Source organism: Mixophyes fleayi, chromosome 8, assembly GCF_038048845.1.
Source record: "Mixophyes fleayi isolate aMixFle1 chromosome 8, aMixFle1.hap1, whole genome shotgun sequence".
NCBI classification, from domain to species: Eukaryota; Metazoa; Chordata; class Amphibia; order Anura; family Limnodynastidae; genus Mixophyes; species Mixophyes fleayi.
Window position 1 is genome coordinate 139983864 of NC_134409.1, and position 18281 is coordinate 140002144.

The 18281-nt window shown below is 45.9% G+C and overlaps 1 protein-coding gene across 1 annotated transcript in view; it reads left to right on the forward strand.

The window, feature by feature from the left end:
• The window catches only part of DOCK3 (dedicator of cytokinesis 3), a 175522-nt gene that overhangs the window by 87309 nt on the left and 69932 nt on the right, over positions 1–18281 (forward strand). The window contains 1 exon segment of the mRNA XM_075184216.1: positions 14603–14751. Coding sequence (XP_075040317.1) covers positions 14603–14751 — 149 coding nt within the window.

Genomic DNA, 18281 nt, shown 5'->3' on the forward strand with positions numbered 1-18281 from the left:
AGGTCATGTATCCTACATATGATCCATGTAGCGTGTACAATACCATGTTCGGCATATCTCTCTATACGTTATGCGTTCTGGTGAATTTCATTCACTTTAATTCTATAAAATAAATTATATTTAACTTATTACAGAGCACAGAATCTGACGCCCATTGTAATAGATCAGTATCCAGCATCTCCCAGCATCTCTCCATCTTACCCAGTGGTACAACAATTACTGCGATCAGAGTTCTGTGAGCAGGAGGCAGTTTGACGCAACTCTCCTTGGCAGCAGAGCTAACAGTTTACCAACTATAAATGTCCCAGCGATGGATACATGAGGGATTAAAGTCTTGCCCATAAGTCTGATAATGGTTCAAGTGACTGTAATTGTGTTTTTTCTTTTTTTCTTTTTTAAACATATTTTATTAGGGAGATTTTTCAATTTTCAAAACAGTGTAGTTGTGTTTTTTCTATATAGCAATGCCCCCCCCCCCACCTATTACCAGGGCTGGCGAGAGGGGGGGCCAGGGAAAAAGTAGGGTGACATCTCTGGACGTTCAAATGTTTGTGCCTAATATTCATTGTTATTTATTTTGAAAGGTCCCAACGTCCTCTGCGGTGCTGAATACTCAGCATTCTGACCGTTACACAGACAAAGAGCTTACAATCTAAAGGAAGAAGGGTGTATAGGGCTGACCCACTGATATCAGGACAGTTAGGAGGTATGTGTCAGTGTGGGTGTGATATGACACAGAGGCCGATAGGGTGATCTCCCCACTGGGACATAAATCTGCTTTGTGACGAGTGATATGAGTGTGACTGGCGCTGTCTGATGTGGGGAGGGGGGTGGTATATATCAGAGGATATCTTATTTACCACCTACTTGTACCTCCAGCCTGACCCAAACCACAGACCAGTTACCCAGAATCCCCTCAGAAGGACAGACAGTGTTTTTTTCCGTCATTTTCATTTTACTCTTTTGTTTTTGTTTTTTCATTTAATGTAAGGGGAAGAACGCAAACCAAGAAAAATGTGAACAACGGACAAATTACTGCGCCCCAATCCACAATTATATATGTGCGTCGTCACCCCTAGTTCACCTGTCTGCTAGAAACGTTTGTGCCGCTCCCTACTGGCGTCTTGTGTTGGCGTCCGTTGTCCCCTTGTGGTCAGCTCTGTAGGTGCGTCGCCCTCCTGCCCGCAGACGCAGGGAGACGTGGGTATGGGGGTGATTGGAACCAGTTGTTTTTCCTGGGATTCAGAACCGTTAGTAAAGTAACCGGCCTGGATTCCCCTCCATACTCCCTGGGGAGAGCTGACTCCCCCTCCCCAGTTTGTGTGTCTCTATTATCTGTGCCGGAACTTGCATCTTGGTGCCTCTATCCCATTCTCTGGAAGTGACGGGATCCGGGCTCTGCTGTTTCCATGGAAACCCAGCAAACTCTGCGCTTCCCACGCATCCTCCCCCTCCCCCGTCTCTCTCGTGCCCACTCACATCCCCCCTCCTCCCCCTGATGCCCTGAGAGTGACAGGGAGGGGAGCGGAGCCACCTTAATAAGATGTTTATCATCAAACCAGTGTTTTATATAGAACTTGCCACAGAGCAGTAACTTAACATTTTAGCGCCTGGGGCAAGAAAGAAAAATGCCCCCCAGCCCTCAATTTTAACCAAATGAACCTAAAATATTCATAAACTGCGCCCCCCCTTTAGCGTTGCACCCTGGGCGGTCACCCCAATGGCGCAGCCAAGTTAGGGCTCAACATGGCCGCGTTGTTACTCCACCCACCGCTGTACGTCTGTTACTTTTATATGTCCACTTATTTGGAAGCGCAGACGTCATTTTTTCTAAAGAGCAACAAAAACCTAAACTACAAGAGGCCTCATAAAAAGTTACTAATAGTATTCACAGATATAGGTGTAAATGTTTCCATACCTTGAAAAATAGTTTTCAATCCTTATCGCATTGATAAGGATTGAACTATTTCTCAAATTTATGAAGAACGCAACACAGAAACAGCAATTCCGATAAAATGCTGTTTCTGTGATAAAAAAAATACTTACCACGTCCTCTCCGTAATGTGTTGTCTCCAGATCTCCTCCTGGTGTTCTTCGCTCCTCTTCATACTACAATTACGCATGTGCAGTTCGAAGACCTGGGCATAGGCACAAACATCTCTGCTCTCGCTCTGCAACTGTAGTTGCAGATAGAGAGCGGTGAGTGACAGGGAGGGATCATGTGATCCTCCACACATGCGCTGTCCAGCTCTGGTCTTCGGAGCAGAGCTGACAGCACTTAAATTTGTCAATTATGATAATGTACCCCAGCTTCAGCTGACGTATATGACTATAACAAGTTACCGAAAAAAAACTTTTTTTCGGAACTTGTTAGATTGCGGAAGGGAGCAGTCACCATACTGTAGAATGGTGACTGCTCCCAAAAACGAAACAGAATGCAAAGCTGCTGTGATGCACCTTTCATAAATATGCGGCACACTCAACTTGCGTTGGAGTTACGGAAAGTTTGTTAGCACCCATTCATAAATATGCCCCCTTGAGAGAACTGCAGATGGTTTGACATTGTGGGGGTCTCTTACCGTAGGACATATGTCTCTTTATTTGCATTTTCGTACTTTGCGTACACAGAATAAGTAATCATACGTCTGTATCAAGACTTTTGCATATCTTCGTCTTGTGACTCCTTACGCCTGGAGAACGATAAGGATGTCTTCATGTGAATCTATTTGTGTTCAAGTAGATGTAGAGACGCCTGTCAGGTCCTGTGTATGTTGTGGGGGGCACCAGTACAACTTTTCTTGTGCACATATTTTACTATGAAGACAGATATGCATCCACCTTTAAATGAGGTGCTAAATTAACATTTGCTGCGCTTGAATGCAAGCAATTGTTCTCTGGTATCAGCCACTTTCTGAGAAACGTGTATTAATATTGTAGAAAAAAGCGGATTCATCTCGCTCTAGGGTTAAGACTTCCTCATCATTTGAACCTTGGAATAATTTATAATTATACAGGTAATTCAATATGAGGGGGTGCTCTCTCAACCAAAATTTACATCAGAACAGAAAATGGTGAAACAAGGTCACCTAAGAAAGGTTGCTGACTGAGGCACTCCAGGCCATTTAAGAGTTTTTAAAAAAACACAAATTTTATTAGAAGTAATCTATAAAAACAAATAGACCAGATATCATCAAAGTCGGCGAATATTAAAATAAAGAAGTGAAGAAAAATAAAGATAAGTGATAGAGATAGTTAAAAATACCCTTCCGGGAAGCCGGTAGTCACGAAATTGTGACACTAGTAGTTAAATGGGGAAATTACCCATTAGTGTAGACACTGTATCATTGTATGCAACAAAACACTTTATTGCAATTTTATGTTCCTATGTTCATAGATACATTGTGTCAATTTTCACATAAGTTAGCAAAATGTGTCCACTCTGGATTAAATGACAGAAGTGCTTATAGAGATGTGCCTATGACGTCACACACCGGAAGTGTGAAGCCGGTTAGCGGAGTTAGCCGCGATCGTGCCACACTCTGTTGAATTTTGCAGTTATTTAGATTATTGCAATGCGCTCTATTAGGGTCTGATACCAGTGTTTTCTACCTAACAGGAGGGAGACTTGAAGGATTAGTTTGTGTAGTCACTCGATATCGCTAGTCAAACCATTAGTACCAGCATGACTATGGGCAGAGCTGACCTAGCTCTAAAGATAGCAGACATTTGTTAGAGGAGAATCCTCTGTGGCCACGATATTATTAACCCCTCTCGCTTATACATTGCATGAGAGGGTGCTACAAATATATAAGTCCAGTCACTAATCAGAATCGTTGGGACTATGTACACAGATCCCCAGGTTTCGATGAATCTATACCAGTCAGGTTATTAATCCTGACTTTTGACAAACAAAATATATATAGACTCAATTTCCCATGAATATTTGTGTCAGACTTTAACATCTCAGTGGTATTGGAAATTATAACCCTCATAGGCACATCTCTATAAGCACTTCTGTCATTTAATCCAGAGTGGACACATTTTGCTAACTTATGTGAAAATTGACACAATGTATCTATGAACATAGGAACATAAAATTGCAATAAAGTGTTTTTGTTGCATACAATGATACAGTGTCTACACTAATGGGTAATTTCCCCATTTAACTACTAGTGTCACAATTTCGTGACTACCGGCTTCCCGGAAGGGTATTTTTAACTATCTTTATCACTTATCTTTATTTTTCTTCACTTCTTTATTTTAATATTCGCCGACTTTGATGATATCTGGTCTATTTGTTTTTATAGATTACTTCTAATAAAATTTGTGTTTTTTTAAAAACTCTTAAATGGACTGGAGTGCCTCAGTCAGCAACCTTTCTTAGGTGACTTGTTTCACTATTTTCTGTTTAAACGTGTATTAATGTCTACGTCCTTTAATGGATTATTGAGAGGAAGTCCAGGAAAATGCCTTCCAACATACATGCAACTTTATCTTCCATAGTGATAATCTCCTGTAATGTTATTAATAGTTCTGTGTTATATAAGCCGCTGTTCCCTGGTGCGCAGCCCCTTGTACTGGGCTTCACGTAGACACAAAATGAGGGGCCGTTTACTGCTCTATATTTCGGGGACGTTGATGGACAATGCCCCAGCACGGCAGTTACTTTTCCACAGAGAAACAAAGCGATTTTGTCTGTCGCACCCGCGACCCCAACGCAGCATCAGGAAGAGTTAGCGGCAGAAACGCAGATAGGGCCGGGAGCTGTTCTTGGATCTGTGATTGAAGAGCAGGTTTTTGCTGTGTCAGTAAAGTGAGACCAGTACGTGGATAATTCGCCTTTGTAGCCGATCAGATGGTTCTGTACTTGCGGTAAGAGTTGCCCCAGTCTCCGCAGCAATAGTCACAGCCTGTAATCCACAGTTCGCAGGTAATAATCATCTGTAATCCACAGCAGACAGGTATTAACTGTGATCTGCAGTGAGCGGGTATTAGTGTAATCTGCAGCACGCAGACCTCCGTGTAAACCCCCTTCTCTGATATCACGGTCTCCCCCAAAGTTACTTTCACGTCTATATGTGACGACAGCGCCCATCCAGTCTCCGCTCTTCCCATTTTTTAAAATCTCCTGCTTGGAACTTCGGGGATATGGTAGCATGCAGTGAGCAACCAATTAAAGGATAAGCCAATCTGTTAGTGGAGATTACAGATTTAGATACTGAGATTGTAGAGAACGTATTGTTTGTGTTTGTTAATTAAACACTCAGCCTGGCTGCTTAGTAAAAATCCACTCCAACGTGTGGGCATCAGGAGCACTTGAAAAATATTTACCTTAAGCTGCTGTTTTGTTCTTTATATTGTTATTGCCAGGAATCCTGAAATGATGTATTCTGGCATTTTGCTTAGTTAGTGTAATTTTGACAGGGCCCGGACGGCTCATCCAAATATCCGCAGCCGCGTGGGCACGCCGACAAACAAACTATTTTCAATCACAGGCGCAATAGAATTTTAATGTTATGTTAAATTGTTTTGAAGGACAGGTCACCTTTCCCGGCTGTATAACGGAGCTGCCGGTGATTGAACAGGAATTTATTACAGATTTCTTACCAATCCGTCATCACGGCGCTGTCTGTCTCTTCATCTATAGGAGGCGAGAGGCAGGTTTGTAAAAGTTGGATAACTCTGTAACATTTGCCAGGCTAATTATACACTGAGATATAAGTGGATGTCATCATTTATATAGTGCCGCCAATACTACAGCGCTGTAGGCTTCCTATTAACATGTCTTTGGAGGAAACCAGAGCACCTGGAGGAGACACAAACCCCACACTGATAAGGTTGGTCTCGAACTCACAGCGCTGTAAAACAGAAGTGCTGACCACTGTGCCACCTTGCTCCCGATATAGTTAGGTCTAGAGACCTGTGTGCTGATGGAAATAAGCTTTGGGATGGGTTTTATTCTCTATCCCCCCTCCAGGGCAGAGCCGTAACTTAGAATTCTAGCGCCTGGGGCGAGAAAGACAAATGGCGCCCCCCTAGCCCTCAATTTTAACCAAATGAACCTAAAATGTTCCTAAACTGCGCCCCCCTTCAGCGTTGCGCCCTGGGCGGTCGCCCCTGTCGCACAGCCCTAGTTACGGCCCTGCTCCAGGGGTGTGGGATAGGGTGACTCCTGTACCCAGCGGCTTTTAAGAAAAATGCTCAGAACTTTGTCTTCCATTGAAGTGGACAGAGAAGCGCTGTAGGAATTTTCTTCTGTGTCACATGTGCAAAATAAATCAAAAGTCCAACTGGACGAAGTGTTAATTCCGTCTTCATTCCAGAAAGGACATCTATATGCACCGTTATTGGAGACAGAAAACATGGACAAACTAGCACATACCAGCAATAAAGATCGGGATAATATTGTTCCCGCCGTGTTTATGGAAAGCGCACGGATCTGTCCCGGGATATGGTCAGATCTATTATAGCCACAATTTCATTGATAGATTATCTGTTGATTCAGACATATAATACAACATTTCTTAATATAAGCTGTGAACGAGTGGTCTTATACATTATAATCAGGACTTTCCTGATGTGAGGGGTCTTTCTCGCTGTTCTGCATAAAGGGACTTTTGTCCTGATTCGGGCACAGATGGGAGATGATGGCCCTTCAATGCCACATGTACCTGCGACAGGTGTGCACAGGATTGAAGGGGTGTTTTCATAGAAGGGGGCTGGGGGGTGGCTCAGCGCCTTCTGGGGGGGGGTGGGGGGGGTACTCCCTTAGTGGGACTTGGTCATGACGCTGTGTAGTATAACCACGTCTCCTTCTCAGCTTTGTGTCGGCACGGCTCTGTCTCCAGTCTTCATTCATGTATGTTGGGGGTGTCTCATATAACATATCTATATTACAGATCTCAGACAGCTCATGTCGTTCACTGAACCAATGCAGTATGGATTTATAATAAACTGTTTTTTTACATTACATTTCTAAAGCGAAATGCGTTGTGACCCAGAGGTGCAAAGTTCCAGCGAATCAATCGCCATGTCCCACTTTTACCATCCACTGTATTTTTACAGTCACATTTTGCAGAATTTATCATCTATTAATAGAGGGGTAATGATAATGGTCAGATAATTCTGCCGTGTGGCGGCACATGGTAAATATTACTGCCATGTGTACAGCTGAAGGCGCTAGAAGCCACTGACCGCTGTAGTGATAATTTCACCAATAGTTGAATCCAGCAACTATGATCACAATGTAGAGAGATACAATGTATCCTCAGGGACGATTGTATCTGCCTGAACAGGCGGGCTGATACGTACAGTAAGTGTAACAGAATCCAGTGACCATATTGCATTTTATTTCAGTAACACGATAGAGAACAAATGGCTGCAGGCAGATTATAGTGGTGACAGATACAAAGTTACGTATTTCAGAGCAATGACAGCATATAATTAAGTGGTGTCGGAGGACAGGAATAAACCTCGGTGATCTCATTGGCTGCTGGAGCAACAGATCCTACTGTGCTGTTTGTGAGAGAGAAGCAGAGGCTTCTGGGAGGACAGATCTTACACGGACATGTATGAGACAACGGCACTCAGTGCTTGTAACCAGCATAAGGTGGACTAATAGACTATGAAGGTGTTTGTTGAGAATTAGGAATAAATCCAGGTAGAAAGTGCAGATTTAGAGTTGTGAGGGGGCGTGTCCTAGCGTGACTCTAATTCGCGGTGTAAATATAGCGCTGCGCAGTATGTGGGCGCTACATACAGAAGTATCTTCCCTGCACTGCAAAAAGAAAAATGCAGATTCCCCCCTCAGGAAAGGGAGATGGATTATGGTGTCCATGCGGCTTTGTGTGCGGTTTAGCGGGAGGACACAGACACATCCTCGGGGGTGACAGACTTGACGCGTTTTATGCAGGAAAGAGCATTATTAGGCGCACAAATACAATATAACAGAAATGTTCAAACGGTGCGACAGTGACAGCTGAGATGAAGACTGATGTGCCCTCGTACTCCGTTAATAAAGACATAAATCTGGCTGGATGGAGCAGTATTTTAGATGAAAAATGTAAAACTGTAATTAATTAAGGGGAGTGGTCTTATAGTGGTAACCAGTAGGACTCTCCATCGGGGCCGCACTGCCGCAGTCACCCGGCACATTGGCGTGTGCCTCTGTATGCGCTGGGTGAAACTATGTTCATGTCTGTATAATCTGCTGCCAGTGAATGAGCCTCTATATAGTCATATAATGGCTATAATTTATATCTCGGTACATTGCGGTTTAGGGACAACACCCCAACCTTATGGTTTCATGTAGACTCTTAGAGGCCGGCACCAGTTCTGGCAGATCAGAAGCAGCTTCTTATACACAGTTATCACACGGAATATACAGGGTGACCGCTGGTGAATGTAATCTGGGAGCCAGACAGTTATACATACAGCCCTACGTGTACATCACTACAGGGAGTTACCCTGGAGGGGTGCTGTAGTGGGTGTATCGCCCCAATATAACCTGCAGATATTGAGTCTGCAAACTAAAGCTGTATATGTATAAATATCTGAACTGTTCAGCACAAGCTGTTCTGTACACTTGTACATATGCACATGACACACATGTTCATAGCATGACACACATATACATACATACCGTCACACATGTACATACATACCGTCACACATGTACATATTCCCCGTCACACATGTACATAGCATGACACACATGTACATACATACCGTCACACATGTACATAGCAAGACACACATGTACATACATACAGTCACACATGTACATAGCATGACACACATGTACATACATACTGTCACACATGTACATAGCATGACACACATGTATGTACATACATACAGTCACACATGTACATAGCATGACACACATGTACATACATACTGTCACACATGTACATAGCATGACACACATGTACATACATACTGTCACACATGTACATAGCATGACACACATGTACATACATACTGTCACACATGTACATAGCATGACACACATGTGCATACATGCCGTCACACATGTGCATAGCATGTCACACATGTACATACATACCATCACACATGTACAAAGCATGACACACATGTACATAGATACTGTCACACTTGTACATAGCATGACACACATGTACATTCATACCGTCACACATGTACATACATACAGTCACACATGTACATACATACAGTCACACATGTACATATTCCCCATCACACATGTACATAGCATGAAACACATGTACATACATACCATCACACATGTACATATTCCCCATCACACATGTACATAGCATGACACACATGTACATAGCATGACACACTTGTACATACATACTGTCACACATGTACATAGCATGACACACATGTACATACATGCCGTCACACATGTACATAGCATGACACACATGTACATACATACCATCACACATGTACATATTCCCCATCACACATGTACATAGCATGACACACATGTACATACATACCATCACACATGTACATAGCATGACACACATGTACATACATACTGTCACACATGTACAAAGCATGACACACACATACATACATACATATATACATACATACCGTCACACATTATGTCAGCACAGAAAGAATATAATAAATGTTATCACTCCTCTATCCTGCTCTAATCTAACACATCTCCCCCTCTTATCTCTTCCATGTCCCCCACACTTACATGTGTGGGTCTGTCTCCCATCTCCATCCCTGTATATCCCTCTACATATCGCTTTCTTATCTCATTATTTTCTATCAGAATTTCATTAATGACTGCGTTCTCCAAATCCTCCGTTCTCTCTTTCTCTCCCTATGCTCTCTGTCCTGCTCACTCTCTCTATCTCTCTCCTCCGTCTCTCTTTCTCTCCCTATGCTCTCTGTCCTGCTCACTCTCTCTCCTCCGTTCTCTCTCTCTCCTCCGTCTCATTCTCTCCCCTATGCTCTCTGTCCTGCTCACTCTCTCTCCTCCGTTCTCTCTCCTCCATCTCTCTCTCTCCCCTATGCTCTCTGTCCTGCTCACTCTCTCTCCTCCGTTCTCTCTCTCTCCTCCGTCTCTCTCTCTCCCCTATGCTCTCTATCCTGCTCACTCTCTCTCCTCTGTTCTCTCTCTCTCCTCCATCTCTCTCTCTCCCCTATGCTCTCTATCCTGCTCACTCTCTCTCCTCCGTCTCTCTCTCTCCCCTATGCTCTCTGTCTCGCTCACTCTCACTCTCTCTCTCCTCCGTCTCTCTTTCTCTCCCCTCCCCTGTTCCTCTCTCCCCTATGCTCTCTATCCTGCTCACTCTCTCTCCTCTGTTCTCTCTCTCTCCTCCATCTCTCTCTCTCCCCTATGCTCTCTATCCTGCTCACTCTCTCTCCTCCGTCTCTCTCTCTCCCCTATGCTCTCTGTCCTGCTCACTCTCACTCTCTCTCTCCTCCGTCTCTCTTTCTCTCCCCTCCCCTGTTCCTCTCTCCCCTATGCTCTCTGTCCTGCTCTCTCTCACTCTTTCTCTCTCTCCTCCGTCTCTCTTTCTCTCCCCTATGCTCTCTGTCCTGCTCACTCTCTCTCCTCCGTTCTCTCTCTCTCCTCCGTCTCTCTCTCTCCCCTATGCTCTCTATCCTGCTCACTCTCACTCTCTCTCTCCTCCGTTCTCTCTCTCTCCTCCATCTCTCTCTCTCCTCCGTTCTCTCTTTCTCTCCCCTATGCTCTCTGTCCTGCTCACTCTCTCTCTCTCTCTCTCTCCTCCGTCTCTCTTTCTCTCCCCTATGCTCTCTGTCCTGCTCACTCTCTCTCTCTCTCTCTCTCTCCTCCGTCTCTCTTTCTCTCCCCTATGCTCTCTGTCCTGCTCACTCTCTCTCTCTCTCTCTCTCCTCCGTCTCTCTTTCTCTCCCCTATGCTCTCTGTCCTGCTCACTCTCTCTCTCTCTCTCTCTCTCTCCTCCGTCTCTCTTTCTCTCCCCTATGCTCTCTGTCCTGCTCACTCTCTCTCCTCCGTTCTCTCTCCTCCATCTCTCTCTCTCCCCTATGCTCTCTATCCTGCTCACTCTCACTCTCCTCCGTTCTCTCTCTCTCCTCCGTCTCTCTCTCTCCCCTATGCTCTCTGTCCTGCTCACTCTCACTCTCTCTCTCCCTCCGTCTCTCTTTCTCTCCCCTCCCCTGTTCCTCTCTCCCTTATGCTCTCTGTCCTGCTCACTCTCACTCTATCTCTCTCTCCTCCGTCTCTCTTTCTCTCCCCTCCCCTGTTCCTCTCTCCCCTATGCTCTCTGTCCTGCTCACTCTCTCTGTATCTTTCTGTATCTCTCTCTCTCTCTCTCTGTCCTGCTCACTCTCACTCTCTCTCTCCTTCGTCTCTCTTTCTCTCTCCCCTATGCTCTCTGTCCTGCTCTCTCTTTCCCTCCTCCGTTTCTCTCTGTATCTCTCTCTCTCCTCTATGCTCTCTGTCCTTCTCACTCTCTCTCTCTCTCCTCCGTCTCTCTTTCTCTCCCCTCCCCTGTTCCTCTCTCCCCTATGCTCTCTGTCCCTGCTCTCTCTCACTCTTTCTCTCTCTCCTCCGTTCTCTCTTTCTCTCCCCTATGCTCTCTGTCCTGCTCACTCTCTCTGTCTCTCTCTGTATCTCTCTCTCTCCCCCCTATGCTCTCTGTCCTGCTCACTCTCACTCTCTCTCTCTCTCTCCTCCGTCTCTCTTTCTCTCTCCCCATGCTCTCTGTCCTACTCTCTCTCTCTCTCCTCCGTCTCTCTCTCTCCCCTGTGCTCTCTATCCTGCTCACTCTCTCTCCTCTGTTCTCTCTCTCTCCCCTATACTCTCTATCCTGCTCACTCTCTCTCCTCTGTTCTCTCTCTCTCCCCCTATGCTCTCTGTCCTGCTCACTCTCTCTGTCTCTCTCTGTATCTCTCTCTCCCCTATGCTCTCTGTCCTGCTCACTCTCACTCTCTCTGTTTCTCTCCTCCGTCTCTCTCTCTCCCCTATGCTCTCTATCCTGCTCACTCTCTCTCCTCTGTTCTCTCTCTCTCCCCTATACTCTCTGTCCTGCTCACTCTCACTCTCTCTCTCTGTATCTCTCTCTCCCCTATGCTCTCTGTCCTGCTCACTCTCACTCTCTCTGTTTCTCTCCTCCGTCTCTCTCTCTCCCCTATGCTCTCTATCCTGCTCTCTCTTTCCCTCCTCCGTTTCTCTCTGTATCTCTCTCTCTCCTCTATGCTCTCTGTCCTTCTCACTCTCTCTCTCTCTCCTCCGTCTCTCTTTCTCTCCCCTCCCCTGTTCCTCTCTCCCCTATGCTCTCTGTCCTGCTCTCTCTCACTCTTTCTCTCTCTCCTCCGTTCTCTCTTTCTCTCCCCTATGCTCTCTGTCCTGCTCACTCTCTCTGTCTCTCTCTGTATCTCTCTCTCTCCCCCCCTATGCTCTCTGTCCTGCTCACTCTCTCTCTCTCTCTCTCTCCTCCGTCTCTCTTTCTCTCCCCTATGCTCTCTGTCCTGCTCACTCTCTCTCCTCCGTTCTTTCTCCTCCATCTCTCTCTCTCCCCTATGCTCTCTGTCCTGCTCACTCTCTCTCTCTCTCTCTCCTCCGTCTCTCTTTCTCTCCCCTATGCTCTCTGTCCTGCTCACTCTCTCTCCTCCGTTCTTTCTCCTCCATCTCTCTCTCTCCCCTATGCTCTCTGTCCTGCTCACTCTCTCTCTCTCTCTCCTCCGTCTCTCTTTCTCTCCCCTATGCTCTCTGTCCTGCTCACTCTCTCTCCTCCGTTCTCTCTCCTCCATCTCTCTCTCTCTCCCCTATGCTCTCTGTCCTGCTCACTCTCTCTCCTCCATCTCTCTCTCTCCCCCTATGCTCTCTGTCCTGCTCACTCTCTCTCCTCCGTTCTCTCTCCTCCGTCTCTCTCTCTCCCCTATGCTCTCTGTCCTGCTCACTCTCTCTCTTCCGTTCTCTCTCTCTCCTCCATCTCTCTCTCTCCCCTATGCTCTCTGTCCTGCTCACTCTCTCTCTTCCGTTCTCTCTCTCTCCTCCATCTCTCTCTCTCCCCTATGCTCTCTATCCTGCTCACTCTCTCTCTCCCCTATGCTCTCTATCCTGCTCACTCTCTCTCCCTCCGTTCCTCTCTCTCTCCTCCGTCTCTCTCTCTCCCCCTATGCTCTCTGTCCTGCTCGCTCTCACTCTCTCTCTCTCCTCCGTCTCTCTTTCTCTCCCCTATGCTCTCTGTCCTGCTCACTCTCACTCTCTCTCTCTCTCCTCCGTCTCTCTTTCTCTCCCCTCCCCTGTTCCTCTCTCCCCTATGCTCTCTGTCCTGCTCTCTCTCACTCTCTCTCTCTCTCTCTCCTCCGTTCTCTCTTTCTCTCCCCCTATGCTCTCTGTCCTGCTCACTCTCACTCTCTCTCTCTCTCCTCCGTCTCTCTTCTCTCTCTCCCCATGCTCTCTGTCCTACTCTCTCTCTCTCTCTCCTCCGTCTCTCTCTCTCTCTCCCCTATGCTCTCTATCCTGCCCACTCTCTCTCCTCTGTTCTCTCTCTCTCCCCTATGCTCTCTGTCCTGCTCTCTCACACACTCTCTCTCTCTCTCTTCCGTTCTCTCTTTCTCTCCCCTATGCTCTCTGTCCTGCTCACTCTCTCTGTCTCTCTCTGTATCTCTCTCTCCCCTATGCTCTCTGTCCTGCTCACTCTCACTCTCTCTGTTTATCTCCTCCGTCTCTCTCTCTCCCCTATGCTCTCTATCCTGCTCACTCTCTCTCCTCTGTTCTCTCTTTCTCCCCTATGCTCTCTGTCCTGCTCACTCTCACTCTCTCTCTCTCCCTCCGTCTCTCTTTCTCTCCCCCTCCCCTGTTCCTCTCTCCCCTATGCTCTCTGTCCTGCTCACTCTCTCTGTATCTTTCTGTATCTCTCTCTCTGTCCTGCTCACTCTCTCTGTCTCTCTCTGTATCTCTCTCTCTCCCCTATGCTCTCTGTCCTGCTCACTCTCACTCTCTCTGTCTCTCTCCTCCGTCTCTCTCTCTCCCCTATGCTCTGTCCTGCTCACTCTCACTCTCTCTCCTCCGTCTCTCTCTCTCCCCTATGCTCTCTGTCCTGCTCACTCTCACTCTATCTCTCTCTCTCCTCCGTCTCTCTTTCTCTCCCCTCCCCTGTTCCTCTCTCCCCTATGCTCTCTGTCCTGCTCACTCTCTCTGTATCTTTCTGTATCTCTCTCTCTGTCCTGCTCACTCTCACTCTCTCTCTCCTTCGTCTCTCTTTCTCTCTCCCCTATGCTCTCTGTCCTGCTCTCTCTCTCCCTCCTCCGTCTCTCTCTGTATCTCTCTCTCCCCTATGCTCTCTGTCCTGCTCTCTCTTTCCCTCCTCCGTCTCTCTCTGTATCTCTCTCTCCCCTATGCTCTCTGTCCTGCTCACTCTCTCTCTCTCTCTCTCCCCCCCCCCTGTTCCTCTCTCCCCAATACTCTCTGTCCTGCTCACTCTCTCTCTCTTATCCATCTCTCTTTCTCTCTCTTTCTGTGTCTCTTCTGTCTCTCTCTCTCTTTTTCTCTCCCCCTATGCTCTCTGTCCTGCTCACACTCTCTCTCTCTCTCACTCACACTCTCTCTCTCTCACTCACTCTCACACTCTCTCTCTCTCCTTGTTGACCACAGAAGCACAAGGTGGACCTCTTCTACAAGCTGCGTCATGTGATGAACGAGGTGATTGACCTGCGCAGACAGCTGCTGTCAGGTCACCTTACGCAGGACCAGGTGCGAGAGGTCAAGAGACATCTGACCGTACGGCTGGACTGGGGCAATGAGTGAGTACAGACACCCCTAGCGGTAACCACAGTATGGAAGGGTCCTAATTAGAAAGAAAAGGAAATTCCGTTCAGCTCTTGTTTCACAGAGATCTTTCAGTGCGACTTTTTCCGTTGTGCGCTGTGTTAGTAAATTTATAATCTATGGATTTGTCTGGGATGTCTGTGGTGCATTCATTCTACACTATGCTGTGGTTGGAATAAGACTGTACAATGTGTATGTATATATATATATATATATATAAGTACGAGGCTGGTATTTCATGAACACAAATTATTCTCATCTTTGCACCTTATGTTTTTGGTAAAGAAGATTGGGACACGGGTGACGTGGAGAGAATAGGATTACATTCCTGCGCTCTGATACAGCCGTCAGTCCTGGGATCCCGCTGTAGGACTGGGCCGAACTCTCACAGAGCCTATGTCACCTCCTCTCAGTGCAGACCTCACCCAACAGTGGGTGGATCAGGGATAACATTAGGATGAGGAAGCGGAGCAGGAGCTGTAACTAACAGACCATCCTATGTTTCCAGTTTACACATTTTATGCATCTGGATTATTTATCATCCCCTCCTGGGGACTGTCCCAGGGTTTGCTCTCTATAACCCGCAGCTTTCACCTCCACGCGGTGTAATATGCCATCTGTGGTCTGAACTAATGCGCTGTAGCCTATGGAATCACTAAGACTGACGGTTCCTATCCAACAGACGCACTTGAATATTTCATGAACATTGATATAACCCCCTGCTGTGTGTGTACAGCGGATACAGTGCACACCGTAACCCTCTGCATTGTTCAATCCTCTTATCACATCCATATATAATCAGCCAATCCTCGTGATTGGGGTCAGACCTCTTATCCCACGCAGCACGTTTCAATACAAACGCCATCTTCCTTACGCATAGGGGAACATGATGCCATATTCCTCAGATATTGTGTAGGTGCAAATTTATTCCTTTCATTATGACCTCGGCTGATGGAACAGAGCTTGTATTTCTTCCATGCCTTCTGATTGTACAAAATCTATGTTTATATGTTAGAACATAGATAAATATTCTCCTATAAATCATACATTTTTTAACTAGTTTTGATTTGTCTGTAGTGGAAAATCACCCTCACGCGACTTCACACCTTTCATGTACAGCTTTCCTCCTGTCCTCCGTCTTCTCGGCCATGAATATATAGATAGTGTTTATCTCCGTTGCCCCCGGATATGACATAGATCTGCTGTAATCTCTCCATCGGATGTAGTTGTAGTCAGACAGATGACCTGTGCCGTATCCCAGGGTAACAACTAATTATACCTGCCTGATGATATAAAGACGTGTCTGAGAAGCACAGGTGGAGTCAACCAGATAAAGCAATGTACAGTCATGGCCAGAAGTTTTGAGAATGACACAAATATTATTCTTCACAAAGTCTGCTGCCTCAGTTTTTATGATGGCAATTTGCATATATTCCAGAATGTCATGAAGAGTGATCAGATGAATTGCAATTAATTTCAAATTCCCTCTTTGCCATGACAAGGAAATTTATCCCAAAAACAACATTTCCACTGCATTTCAGCCCTGCCACAAAAGGACCAGCTGACATCAGGTCAGTGATTCTCTCGTTAACACAGGTGAGAGTGTTGACGGGGACAAGGCTGGAGATCACTCTGTCATGCTGATTGAGTTAAAACAAAAAACTGGAAGCTTTAAAAGGAGGGTGGTGCTTGAAATCATTGTTCTTCCTCTATTAACCATGGTTATCTGCAAGGAAACACTTGCAGTCATCATTGCTTTGCACAAAAAGGGTTTCACAGGCAAGGATATTGCTGCTAGTAAGATTGCACCTAAATCAACCATTTGTTGGATCATCAAGAACTTCAAGGAGAGAGGTTCAATAGTTGTGAAGGAGGCTTCAGGGCGCCCAAGAACGTCCAGCAAGTGCCAGGACCATCTCCTAAAGTTAATTCAGCTACAGGATCGGGGCACCACCAGTGCAGAGCTTGCTCAGGAATGGCAGCAGGCAGGTGTGAGTACATCTGCACGCACAGTGAGGTGAAGACTTTTGCAGGATGGCCTGGTGTCAAGAAGGCCAGCAAAGAAGCCACTTCTCTCCAGGAAAAACATCAGGGACAAACTGATATTCTGCAAAAGGTACAAGGATTGGACTGCTGAGGACTGGGGTAAAGTCATTCTCTCTGATGAATCCCCTTTCAGATTGTTTGGGGCATCTGGAAAAACATTTGTCCGAAGAAGGAACAGTGAGCGCTACCATCAGTCCTGTGTCATGCCAGCAGTAAAGCATCCTGAGACCATTCATGTGTGGGGCAGCTTCTCAGCCAGGGGAGTGGGCTCACTTACAATTTTGCCTAAGAACACAGCCATGAATATAGAATGGTACCAAAACCTCCTCCAAGAGCAACTTCTCCCAACCATCCAAGAACAGTTTGGTGAAGAAAAATGCCTTTTCCAGCATGACAGAGCACCTTGCCATAATGCAAAAGTGATAACTAAGTGGATCGGGGATAAAAACATCGAAATGTTGGGTCCATGGCCAGGAAACTCCCCAGACCTTAATCCCATTGAGAACTTTTGGTCAATCCTCAAGAGTCGGGTGGACAAACAGAAACCCACAAATTCTGACAAACTCCAAGCATTGATTAGGCAAGAATGGGCGGTCATCAGTCAGTACGTGGCCCAGAAGTTGATTGACAGCATGCCAGGGCGAATTGCAGAGGTCTTCAAAAAGAAGGGTCAACACTGCAAATATTGACTCTTTGCATAAACTTAATGTAATTGGTCTGGATTCTGTGTTTTCCTACTATATAAAGAAACCTACAATGTGAATACATAAAGATTGTGCAGAGATATTACACCCACAGTCCTGTTATCTGTATACAGAGAAGGTAGGGCATTATTCAGTGCACTGACTTACCCACAAGGGGCACTTGTGACTGGACTCAATGCAGAAAGAGTTAAAGGACCTGAATCCCGAAATTACACTTTCAGATATAAACCCTGAGGGTAAATATAATAAATATTATAAAGTAAAGTATTACCTCCTGCCTCCATTATAGATAGCCAAGTCCTCCCCACCCCCCACATATTTAGCACCGTGTCCTGGCATTTTGAGCTGCTGTGACATCACTGGTCTCCGCCCCTTTCGATGAATCCTTCAATCAACATAGTAGTTCTGTTTAGTGCAAGGCAGCCAAACTGTCAGTCACTCTGTGCCTGCACTGTTAGAGAAGCTCCTCCCCTCCTCACCTGACCACCTGATGCAGAGGAGTGACAGAGAGCACAACAGAATTATTTAGCTCACTGGAAACACTCCAGTTATTTCATGTACAGTATATTATTCAGCCAGTAACACACAACATTTCATATATATTAATGTAAAGTATTATTAGCTTCATTTATCACGCTACTGTGCTTTAATATGAATCCACAACTAATGCTACATTCTGCCGTGATTCTGTAACAGTGTGTATATAAATATATATCAGCACCGATTCCTCGTTATATTCTGGCCTCGTTCCTCCC